We start from the raw sequence: 13064 nt of genomic DNA on the forward strand, positions 1-13064 counted from the left end.
ACCAATGACTACAGTTAAACAAGACGGGTCCAATTACCTGAATTGGAAGATGGCCGTGAAGACCTACCTTGCTCGGGGTAAGTTTAGCTTCATTCGTCGCGATCCTCCCTCCTTCATTGATCCCACTTATGAGAGATGGGAGTAGGATGATGCTCTAATTCGCACCTTTTGTGGCAAAGCATGGCTCCTCACATTGTTGGCACCATGTTGGCACCATGTGCCTTCCGACGTCCAAGCAAGTCTGGGACCACACAACGATCCTCTATTCTGGGATTGACAACCTCGCACGCATTTGTGCCACCTATTCAAAGTGGATGCACCTCCGGTGTGGTGACACCTCCTTCTCTGCATATTACAACCCGTTTGTCTCCCTCTGTCAGCAGCTCAACGTTTCTATGCCCCTTACATCTGATTTGGCTATGGTCGCCCGACAGTGCGACCAGCTTCGAGTTGTTCACTTCCTCGAGGGATTGGGTCCTGACTTTCTACGTCTCTGTCAGTAGATATTTGGCTCCGGCTCTATGCCCTCTCTCATGGAGGTGTACTCATGCGCCCAGTTGTGACTCGTAGGGGATTCTACTTAGTCTGGTTCTAGTGATGGCTCTACCCTTGCTGGTTTTGAGCCTGGTGATCATTCTATCCGTGGTGGCAGCACCTTTGGCCGTGGTCGGGGCCCGTGGTGGTGGCCGCGATTTTGGTAGAGGCCATGGCCCTGGTAGGCGACCACAACCCTATTACACTCATTGTCGGAGGGAGGGACATCATGTTTACACTTGCTACGCTTTACATCCCGAGCTCCGTCCTCCTCATGAGCCTCGTTCAGGCCGCTCAGCACATGGTGGCAGCACCTTTGGCCGTGGTCGGGGCTCGTGGTGGCGGCCGCGATTTTGGTGGAGATCATGGCCCTGGTAGGCGACCGCAACCCTGTTGCACTCATTGTCGGAGGGAGGGACATCATGTTTACACTTGCTACGGTCTACATCGCGAGCTCCGTCCTCCTCCTGGGCCTCGTTCAGGCCGCTCAGCACACATTTTTGCTCCTACCCCTCCTGATGCATCGACGTCTGCTTCCATCGTCAGGCCCGCGGCTCCTTCTAATGGTTTCTATCTCTCTCGAGCTGACTAGGAGGAGTTCCAGCACTTACGATTGGGTAGTCGACCTTCTAGTGCGGGTTTTGCCCGGCCAGGTAGCTCCTCTACCTTCGCATTAGCCTTAGCTCTTGGATCATTGATTCCGAGGCCTCAAACCATATGACAGGTACTTCTTCCTAAGTTCATTTCGAAGCCTTGTCTCTACCTCTCATTCTATTACTTTTGTTGATAGGAGTACTACCATCTCTAGTATTAGTAGTATCTCTCCACGCCCTGGGCTCACCTTATCCTAAGTCCTGTGTGTTCCTAAGTCAGCATTCAATTTACTTTCTGTGAGTCAAATTTCGAAACATCATAGTTGCTTAGTCTCATTTTATCCTTCTTATTGTTTATTTCAGGAGCTCTTGACTGGAAGAATGATTGTTTCAGAAAGTTAGGTGGTGGGCTCTACCATCTGGTGTGTGGCCCCTCCCGTGCCATTTTGCACAGTTCCATCGATGCCTACCAGTCTATGTCACAAATGTCGTTTTCGGGAATTTCTCGGCAAGGAAAAATCTCTGGATATATTAATTTTAATTATTTTTTCGGGTTTATATCGGAAAATAAGCGGCAAAAACAAAATTATTTAAAAATAAATAAAAATATTAAATTTGAGAAAAAAATAAATTAAAAATATCTTAAAAATATTTGGATTATATCGTGATATTATCGGGATATTTTATGATAAAAATGAAAATATCATTATATTTTTAAAATCTCGGGATTAGTTCGGGATTTTGTTGTTTTATCAAAATCTCGCAATAAAAACGCTATATTTTGAAAATTTCAGAGATATTTGTGACATAGCTACCCGTGGCAGTGTCGTCGTGGCCATCCCTGCTTAGAGTGCCTACAACGGATCTTGGAAAACACCATCGTGTGTCACTTCCTCGTAGGCTTGTTAGTTGGGTCTCGCACCCTTTTGAGTTACTGCACTATGATTTATGGGGTCCCTCGAGGACTACCTCTCATTTTGGATATAGATATTTTATTGTCTTCATTGATGACTTTTCTCGTATGACATGGCTCTTTTTACTTAAAGAATGCTATGAGGTCTTTCCTGCTTTTCGCACTTTCCATGCCGAGGTCACAAATCAATATATCTGCAACCTAAAAATGTTTGCGCACTGATAACGCTTGAGAAATTTTTTCCAAATCCAATAGCTTTTAGGATTTTCTCACTGTCATGGCATCCTTCACCAATCTTCCCGTGCTTACACTTCTCAACAGAATGGAGTTGCCGAGTGCAGATTGCAGTCTTTACTGGATGTGACCCGTACACTTCTCATTCAAATGAGGGTTCCTAAAATTTATTGGAGTGATGCCATCTTCCACTCATGCTTCATAGGCAACTGACTTCCCTCTTCGGTCCTTGTTGGTACATCCCCATTTGCCGTACTACATCCTCACCATGATCCATTTCCTGTCATCCCTCGGGTCTTTTGTTGTGTGTGCTTTGTCCACAACCTTGGTCCTGGTTTAGATAAATTGGACCTTAGGGCTGAACTATGTATCTTTCTAGGCTATTCTCGTATCCAGAAAGGATGTCGATGTTATAGCCCTCGGTTACGTCGGTCCTTTGTCTCTGACAATGCTACCTTTTTTGAGTCCGAGCCTTACTTTACTACCCCTCATGAGGGTAGTACAACAGCCCTTCATTCGGATATCCCGCTTCCTGTTCCGGTTCTTCTGGATCTAGTGGCCTCTCCTTCTCGTTTCGTACCGGTTTTTAAGGTTATTCCGTATCTCGCGGCCTCTCCTTCTCTTTCCTTGCAGGTACCACAGGATTCTTCTCGACAGCCTCCAGCTATTACGAAGAAATACCAGCGGCGGTTGAAGTCTGCAGCCCACCTTCCTCTTTCCGAGCAATCGTCCTTACAGCCAAAGATCCCGGCTCCCACTTCTCAGGTACCTCTTCTTCCCTCTCCATATGTTGCTGCAGATTCTCCCATTGCTTTACTTACTCGTTCCCATAGCAGTTGGTTGCCAAAGGTTTTACTCAGACTTTTGGAGTTGACTACAGAGAGACCCTCTCACCAGTTGCAAAGATACCTTCGGTTCGGGTTCTCATCTCTTTTGTTGTCAATCAAGGGTGGCCCCTCCACCGGCTCGATGTCAAAAATGCCTTTCCTCACGGTGAGCTCACTGAGGAGGTTTATATGGAGCAATCTCCTGGGTATGTATCTCAGGGGGAGATGTCCTCCTTAGTGTGTCGCTTGAAGAGATCTATCTACGGCCTAAAACAGTCTCCTAGAGCGTAGTTTGGGAGATTTAGACTGGTGAAGTTACTTGAGCATTCTCCAGATATTGGAACTGAAACATCTAAAATTGTCGGAACCTTTGGTTATCTTGCTCCCGAGTGAGTTAAATACTTCTTTTTTATTCAAAGTAGTTTTATTTTATTCCAAGTAGTAGACATCCATTGCAATGTTACATGCTTGTCTATTATGTTCTAAAGCTGCCTTCTTGGCCTCTACCACTTTGACAATTTACCTTCGCAATCAGGTATGCTCGAGATGGATGTGTGACTCCAAAGTGTGATGTCTATGCCTTTGGGGTTGTTCTTATGGAACTAATTACTGGAAAACAAGCACTTGATAGAAGCGTGAGTGCTGAAAATGCTCAATGTATTGAACATCGATCTGTTGTGGCCTTTGTAAGTATGCACAACTTTTGTCAGTTCGTAATTCTCAATCCATAAATACTATCTTTACATGGCTTTGTTTGGATGCCAACTGCAAGGGATCCTCATGCAACCCCTACGCAAAAAAATGCAGTTTTTGGATTACTTGGTTTGCGTTTTTGCCAAAGTAACACCCAAAAGAGATTACCAGACAACAAAAAAGGTGTAATAATTGCATGTCTGGTGACGTGGTGTCATTTCTTTTTTCATATGAAATATCTTAAAAAAGACAAGATTTCATAGGTAATCCTCTCCTCTCTCTCTCTCTCTAACTTTCTCTCTCTCTCTCTCTCTCTCTCTCTCTCTCTCTCTCTATCTCTATCTCTACCTCCCTTGGTTAACTTGCATCCAGATCCAAACAGAATAAAGCTCATGGTTTTCCCAAGGTTCACATGACATCCAAAATCATGCCCCCTTCCGCGGACTTTACTTTTCTAAAGAATGCTTAAGCATCTGAAATTTACCTATTTATGGGATACCGGTGGTGGATCAGAGCTGGCTGGCGCCCTGGGGGGTGTGTTAGGCATTATAGCTATGATTGGGTTTAGTGTCACGGTTTCTTCTTGCATGTACAGAATGAAAACTTCATTCTCGATTCTACGAGAATTTTTGTGAAATCGTTTCATTTGTGAAGCATACTTTTGTATATGCAAGGAAGACTTTTGACTGGTTTACCCCTTGAGGAAAAACCCATAAGGTAGAACGAATGAGACGACCCTTTTGAGAATTCGTTTAGCAACTGATATGGGATGATGTTGAGTCACCGGAAGCGAACGGAGAAAGATTTTCAACCTACCTAGCCTAGCCTAGAGTCTAGGGCCGTTATTTTTTCTCTGACAGAGTAAGAACTTAATCTGGGTTCGAATCCTACTAAGAGGTCCACTAGAGATCAGAAATTGTTGAAGAAACAACTTAGTTGGTATATTTTTTCCCCGCTCTTCTCATTTACTTTTACTTGTACCACACTTGGAGTTCATTGTTTAAAAACTGAGTCAGTGCTTGAAAAACTTGCTGATTTGACTTGTCTTAAGGCCCAAAGAACTTGGCCAAGTGCATAAAAAATCCATCAAGCACAGCAAAAGCTTGAAAACATAAGATTTTCATAATCTTTTTTAAATAAAGAGCCCAATCATGTGCTAGCTTGAGTTTTGAGTGGACTTCATTTAAGGTTGTCATGATTTTTTTTCTTTTGAGAGCTAAGGTTCTCATGAATTATAAGTCATGTACTAACTTTCTAAACCTTATTTTTTTTTTAAATTGACATTTATTATTCCAAAAAGTGCCAAATAAGGGACAAGTTGTCCCCTAAATGGCTACAACAAGATCACCCCCTACATTATGTAGAAGTAGCTTACATATCCGTTATATGCTACCCATCCTCATTCCCCATTAGATTACCCCACTTTCTAAACCTTATTAAAGTCTGGTTTTCATTGATTTAATTGTAACTATAATTGTAACTATAATTACAATTTTCATTATATTGCAGTCTAGTTTACATGATCTAATTTCTCCAGGTGCTATCAGCTTTAGAAGATGACCATGAACTAATGGCCCAATTAGTGCAACGTGTTGATCCAAAACTTACGCACTACGATAGAGATTCTCTCATTCAGGTAATACATATTTTCTCCTCTCTTCATATTTTCTCCTCTCTTCGGTTGAGTAATTATTATCAGTCAACTTTTTCCTGGGAAATATCTTCTTCGTTTCCATTTATTAGAGGAAAATGACATGGTAGCTATTTTTGAGAATGTAGACTACATGCACCGTCCAGATTCCTTTTTCAATATGTGAAAATCTCAATGTAATATTGTTTCTTTTATTTTTTGGTGAATGATTTTTTATTGGAGATGAAAAGAAATAAATATAAGCCGAAATCTCAAGCAAGCCTAGAGAGATTTTGAACACCATCTCCCATTGCTATGAAGTTCTATCAACTAAGGATTGGAAAGCTAGCCAAATGGGGTGGTGGATGGGGTGAGGTGCACTAGCGATGTCACCACAATGTCGGCAGAGGTCCAGCAACAATCCGATTCCAAGGGAAGTTTGAAATCCTTTCCATTTGAACTATGGGAGTTTACAATGATTTTTCAAAGCCTTATTTCCCGTTTTGAAGTTTCGTATTGTAGTTTGTTTTTGGGTGCAAAATTTCTTAAGTTAGAAAATTGGGTTTTGGTTAGAATTGAACCCTTTGTTTGAGTTGATGCTAGTAGGCATTATTCACCTAAATTTGCTTGAAGTTTTGAGAGGGAATAAAGACATGTATTTTTTTTTTCTTTTTGATATTTAGCCTCTGAGTTTCTTGTTGTTATGAAGAATACTGCTGAAATGTATATAATATTTTTCTTTCTGTCTTGGGTTTTTTTAGATTACTTGTACATGCAAGGGCAGTGTTCAATAGTCCCAAATCCCCATGGAAGTAGAAGAAGAAGAGAACAGGAGAGTAGAAGACGAGAAGTGAGGGATAAAGAGAGGATAAAGAGAAGTTTGTTATGAGACCTCTGACATAATATGATATATTTATATGTATACTAGGGTTATATGTAAAGAACAAAATACCCCTCTAACACTCCCCCTCAATCTGGAGTGTAGATGTCATACAACCCAAGCTTGTTACAAATATCTCCCAACCTGGACTTTCCCAATGATTTAGTAAAGACATCCAGCAACTGATCTCTAGACCGAGTAAAGACGGTGCTAATCTCTCCACTTTGAAGTGACAATCAAATTCGATATGCTTCTTCCTCTCATGGAACATTGTATTGGAAGCGATATGAAGTGCTGCCTTATTGTCACTATTAAAGTATAAAAGATTAAATAACGCCTTCTCCAACAGTTTAAGCTTTTGGAGTAACTGGTAGTTTCGCATGGTATCAGAGCAAAGGTCCTGAGTTCAAACCTCCTTGATAGCAAAAATCCACATGCAACGACCAAACCCATAAGTGGGGCCACATGTGCCACGTGTAGACCATCCCAAAGAAATAGGGGTCACACACGAGGGGGAGTGTTAAAGTATAAAAGATTAAATAACGCCTTCTTCAATAGGTTAAGCTTTTGGAGTAACTGGTAGTTTCACAGTCTCAATAGATTAATGCTGGAGGTGAAGAAGGAAAACTGATCTGTGACAGTAGAAACCTCAACTAAGTCAACTCCCCACATGTATTGGCCATGGCTACCACCTCTTTCTTCTTACCTCTCTAAGACACCATATTACCTCTGATGAAGGTGCAATAACCGGTAGTCGATCTCCTATCTGCTGGAGATCTTGCCCAATCTGCACCGGTGATCCTTCCAATCTCATATGATTATACTTCCTGAAAAACAAGCCTTTTCCTGGATCACTTTCAAGTATTTAACTATCTGCAGGGCTGTCCCTAGCGTGAAGTATGAGGTGAACTCATAGTCTAGCTAACCACTCCACTGCATAAGATATGTCGGGATGAGTCACGGTCAAATAAATAAGCTTACCAACCAGTCTTCTATACCTTCTATGGTCCTCCAACAACTCCCCCTAATCTAGATAAAGCTTCAGATTTGGATTTATAGGAACCTCAGCTGGCTTTGTTCCTAAGGAGCCCATCTCCTCTAATATGTTCAGTGTGTACTTCCTCTTAGACAAGGAAAGGCCACCTCTAGAATATGCCACCTCGATGCTCAAAAAATTTCGAAGATGACCAAGGCCTTTGGTGCAAAATTCCGTCGAAGGGACCTTTTAAGGCATTGAATACCCGCCTCATCATCTCCAGTTATCACAATGCCATCTACATAGACAATCAACATGATATTGAAGGAAGGTTATCCCCTTCCGGCAAGATCACTATGTGCAGCGGAACAAAAATCGCATAGAATTTTAAAATTTTCTTTTGATCTTGCTTTTGTCCAAGATCCTAGAGTCTAGATTAGTTAATTAAGTTAATCAAACATAAATAAATACCTCTTTGAAGAAGAAATCAATGAATCACGCTGCTTGATCTACTCCTCGAACGGTTGCGATCGTTCTAAACGCTGCGAACCCCGCAAGTTGAACCGATGGATTCTTTTTCTTTGCTTAGACTATTGTGGATGTGAATAACTCTTATTCACCTATTTAAGGTCTGATCTAATCAATACCTTTGTTGTAGAGAATAGAGAAATTGATTTGAAGCCTTTCTCTTTGAAATAATTTCAATTGGAAGAGAGAGAGGGAGAGAGAGATGGAAAACTATTTTCCAAAGGGGGGAAGCAAGGGAGAACGAATTTTGAGTATTCCACACTTGAAATTTCATTCTCCCCTCTCTCTTTTATATAAAGTAGAGTTTTGGTTTGATAAATCCTTGTTTCTCTCTCCCAATTCCAATCCAATTGAGAAACCGACTTGAATTGAGACTCCTCGAGTGAATGGGACTCTCCCAAACCTCCAAGGCTATGTGGCGACACTAAAGATATATGGGAGAACTTGTATGGAGGCCTCCCTCCAGCTCTTGTGGCCTTATCTCATAAGAGTTGGTGTTGGAAACTGTTAACCGAGAGTTTAGAGAGAGAAATGAATGAGTTAGGGTAATCTCCCCATGACTCATATCTTTATACTAAAACATAAAGGAATGTACAAAGTCCTAAATGCCCTTAGGCAAGTTACATATTCCAACACTCCCCCTCAAGCTGGAATGTAGATATCATACATTCCAAGCTTGTTACATATATCACTCAATTTTGACTTATTTAAGGACTTTGTAAACATATCAGCTAATTGGTCCCCTGACCGAGTAAACACAGTACAAATCTCTCTTTTTTGGATTATTTGACGGATAAAATGACAATCCACTTCAATATGTTTGGTGCGCTCATGGAAGACTGTATTGTTCGTAATGTATATTGTAGCTTTGTTTTCACAATAAAGCTGCGCAGGAGAAGATGAAATGAAGCCAATTTCAGAGAGAAGTGAACGTAGCCAAATAAGTTATGTGCTTGTCTGTGCCATTACCCTGTATTCAGCCTCTGCACTGGACGTAGCTATAACATGCTTCTTACTCTTCCATGAAACAAGATTGCCACTTACAAATGTACAATATCCAGTGGTGGACCATTTATCTGCTGGGGATCCAGCCCAATCTGCATCAGAGAAGCCTTCAACTTTCATATGGCCATGCCTTTTGAACAGCAATCCCTTCCCTGGAGCCCCTTTCAAATACTTGAGAATCTGTATCACCGCAGCCCAGTGAGAAGTACGTGGAGAGCTCATATACTGACTGACAACTCCAACAGCATATGAAATATCTGGCCGAGTAACCGTGAGATATATAAGTTTACAGACAAGCCTACGATACCTGCCAGGATCCTCCAACAATTCTCCTTCTTCTGGAACGAGTTTCACATTAGGATCCATGGGTGCAGAAGCTGGTTTAACTCCAAGATTGCCTGTTTCTTTTAGCAAGTCCAAGACATACTTTCTCTGTGATAGGAACAAGTCTCTAGAAGAACGAGCAACCTCTATCCCCAAGAAATACCTGAGCTGACCCAAATCCTTAGTAGAGAATTCCTTTTGCAAGAAAGTTTTCGAACGCTGTATACCTTGTGAATTGCTCCCTGTGATGATTATGCCATCCACATAAACTATCAACAAAATACACCCAGCTGAAGAGTGATAACTGAAGACTAAGTGATCCACTGCGCATTGTTTCATGCCAAAGCGCATGACTGCCTCACTGAATCTCCCAAACCACGCACGCGGAGATTGTTTGAGGCCATAGAGTGACTTGCGTAGGCGACACACGTAGGAGGAAGTCTCCCCCTGAGCAAAAAACCCTGGTTGTTGCTCCATATTCACCTCCTCAGTCAGGTCGCCATGGAGGAAGGCATTCTTCACATCCAGCTGATAAAGAGGCCAACTATGATTAACAGCAAGAGACAGGAGCACACGTACAGAGAGAATTTTCGCAACTGGACTGAAGGAAGGTACCATCAGGAAGGTATTTGATGGAGAAAACCCACCGACAACCAACAGGACGGGCACCAGGGGGTAGGGAAACCAGATCCCATGTATCATTACTATGAAGAGCGCCCATTTCGAGGTGCATAGCATCACGCCAGCTAGGATGTTCAAGAGCCTCAGCCACTGACTGTGGTAAAGACATAGAAGACAAGGAGGAAACAAAGCTCTGGAAGATACTGGTGAGCTAATCATAAGAAACAAAATTCGAAATAGGAAATGCAGTGGAACGGGATCTCGTACGAGATGCAATAGGAGAATCAGAAACAACAGAGGAAGGCGGAAGAGAAGATACCTAAGAGCGGGAGAGAGGGATCATTGGCTCAGAAGATGATTGTGCAAGAGGAGGTAGAGATTTGTAACTTGGCACCGCTGATACTGCTGTGTAATTTTAGGTGGAGCTGGCTTCTCCAACGTGGCAGAAGAAGTAGAATTTGTAGAAGCTGCCTGCACCGAAACAAGAGATGACGGAAGAGAAGCAGGTAGATCTGGTAAGGGAAGCGAGACCTCGGACTCGAGAGAAGGAGTGAAAGATGCCACGCCATGTTGGAAGAATGCCTCAGACTCAAAGAACGTAACATCGGCTGAGACAAACTAGCAACGCAGACGAGGGCTATAGCAACGATAGCCTTTCTGCGTACGGGAATACCCCAGAAAGACACAACGCTCAGACCGGGGATCGAGTTTGTCACGGCCAGGTCCAAGGTGATGAACAAAACAAACGCATCCAAATACACGAGGTGTCAGAGGAAATTGGTCCTTACCAGTAGATAAAATCTCGAAAGAAGAAGCACCCTCTAAGACGGAGGAAGGAAGGCGATTTGTTAAGAAACACACCGTGAGAAGGGCATCACTCCAGTATGCCTTAGGAACACTCATCTGAAAAAGAAGAGTGCGACCTACTTCAAGCCAATAATGAAGTTTCCTCTCAGCAACACCATTCTGTTGAGAGGTGTACGCACATGAAGACTGATGTAGAATCCCATGTTGTGAGAGATAGGATTGAAAGCCATTAGTGTCAGAAAAGTATTCTCTAGCATTGTCAGTACGAAGACATTTAATATTGCAATTATATTGATTCTTAATTTCAAAATGAAATGTGCGAAAAGCAAAGAACACGTCAGATCTACTCTTCAGTAAAAATAACCAGGTCATGCATGTGAAGTCATCAATAAACACAATAAAATACCGAAAGCCAGTAGTAGACGCGACCCTAGAGGGTCCCCATACATCAGAATGGACTAATTCAAATGGACTAGACACTCGACTAATGATGACCCGGGATGGAAACGACACACGACGGTGTTTCCCGAGTTCACAAGACTCGCACTGAGTTCACAGGATTCGCACTGAGTTCACAGGACTCGCACTGAAAACTAGAAAAAGGTCCGGGAACCAGAGAAGTCTGCTGCAGCCGCTAAAGTGAAGGATGCCCCAGGCGACAATGCCACTGAAATGTATCCACAGAGCTATATAAGACAGTAGGCGGCTGGCAGTCAAGACGATAGAGTCCATCTACCTCACGACCCGTTCCAATCGTTTTCCCAGTCGAGAGATCCTGAAACAAGCAGTAAGATGGAAAAATGAGACAGAACAGTGAAGACATTTAGTAATTTGGCTAACTGAAAGTAAACTAAATGGTGATTTTGGTATACATAAAACAGAAGATAAGATAAGAGCAGGATGAAGGGAGATATGACCAACACTAGTGATAGGTGTAGTGGACCCATTAGCAAGGGTGATAGACTGAGAGGGAGACGAGAAAGAGCGAAAAGAATGAAGCTGAGAAGAGTTACCAGTCAGGTGGTTGGATGCACCAGAGTCAATGATCCATGACCCTGAGCTAGATAGAAGGGTAGTGGGTGAACTACCTGGTTGGACGAAACCTACAGAGGGAGGACGAGAACTTAGCCTCAGACGCTGGAACTCCTCATAATCGGCACGGGATAATGTATAGGCGGAATCCGCTGGTGCAGGAAAAGAAGCAGAGGGAGCGGAATCTGAAGTAGAAGCAGTAGTAGCACCCATGTGGGCCGAGCGTACCTGACGAAGCTCGGGATGCAGGGTATAGCAATGGTCAAAATAGTGTCCCTCGCGCTGACAGTGAGTGCAAAAAGAACGGCCACGGCCAGCACCACAACGACCACCACCACGGCAGGCACGGCCAGAGGAGGCCCCACCACGAGGCAGACGGTACTGCCATCATAGGTCGCGAGAGCAGAACCATCAATAGGAACAGATATCACTGGATAACCAGGAGAGCACTGCTGGACGCGGGAGTAAACCTCAGTAAGGGAAGGAATATCGCCAGAACCGATAATGTGCTGACGAAGATGCATGTGCTCTGGACCCAAACTCTCAAGGTACTGCACAACACGGATCTGATCCCTCTGATGGGCAGCCTCTGTGAGATCCGTGGTAAGCGGCATGTAAACATCAAGCTGCTGACATAGGCCAACAAAGTGGCTGTAATGGGTGGCAAGAGGGAGATCGCCACGGCGGAAACGCACGCACCCACTCAGAATAGGTAGAGCAGATCCGACTAATGTTTGCCATGCCAAAGTATAGAAGAGTTACCTGATCCCAGATCCGTTTCGCAGTAGGCAAAAGCATTAATGGCCCAGAGACGTGATGGGCCATACTCTGCCACAGGCAATAAGGTACTTCTCGACGGCTGCTTTTCAAGTAACGTAGTTTGCCCCATCCAACATAACAATAGTGATCTGTGGGAATGATCCATCCACAGAGAGAGATGATGACGAAGAAGACGCCAAAGAGGGTGTCGGACGAACACCAGGAGCCACTCCTGTGGAAGGATTGTCAAGCACCTCCTCCATAACAACAAGCAAGAAAGAAACAGACAAGCCAAATCAAGACGAATAACAGTAGACAACTGAATAGGTGGGCAAAGTAGGACACGCCAAGAAAGCTAGACGCGGCTCCAAGAATGATGGTCATCAACGAATCTTGACAAGAGGGAAGACATGGGGCACATAGAGGATAGGAGATGAAGATCTAACACATAGTAAGAGGGAGAAAAGAGTTTTAGGTTTTACCGAGGGATGAAAGGAAGAGGAGGAAAAATGATGTGGGTTGAAAATCTTGGGGTGGAGGGCTTACCTGCAAACCTAGGAATTGGGGGCTGGAAAAAAAAAATTTCAGGGGCGGGGCGGATTGCAGCCCTGTAAACTAATTTATGAGAAAATGAATTGGGGGGGGGAGGGTCAGAAAATAGTTTCCATGAAAATTTTGGGGGGTTGCAAATCCTCGTTCCTGGATAAA

The 13064-nt window shown here is 43.3% G+C and overlaps 1 protein-coding gene across 1 annotated transcript in view; it reads left to right on the forward strand.

Moving 5' to 3' along the window:
• The first annotated feature begins 706 nt into the window (after positions 1–706).
• Positions 707–13064, forward strand: part of LOC143869728 (zinc finger BED domain-containing protein RICESLEEPER 1-like) — a 64548-nt gene continuing 52190 nt past the window's right edge. Inside the window, exons 1-6 of the mRNA XM_077376289.1 lie at positions 707–1100; positions 1491–1549; positions 2671–3307; positions 3436–3490; positions 3637–3787; positions 5332–5430. Of these exons, the coding sequence (XP_077232404.1) occupies positions 707–1100; positions 1491–1549; positions 2671–3307; positions 3436–3490; positions 3637–3787; positions 5332–5430 (1395 nt within the window). The remainder of the gene's footprint in view (positions 1101–1490; positions 1550–2670; positions 3308–3435; positions 3491–3636; positions 3788–5331; positions 5431–13064) is intronic.

This window comes from Tasmannia lanceolata, unplaced genomic scaffold, assembly GCF_043159265.1.
Source record: "Tasmannia lanceolata isolate RefF3 unplaced genomic scaffold, GAP_Taslan_0.1 ptg000003l, whole genome shotgun sequence".
Lineage (NCBI taxonomy): Eukaryota > Viridiplantae > Streptophyta > Magnoliopsida > Canellales > Winteraceae > Tasmannia > Tasmannia lanceolata.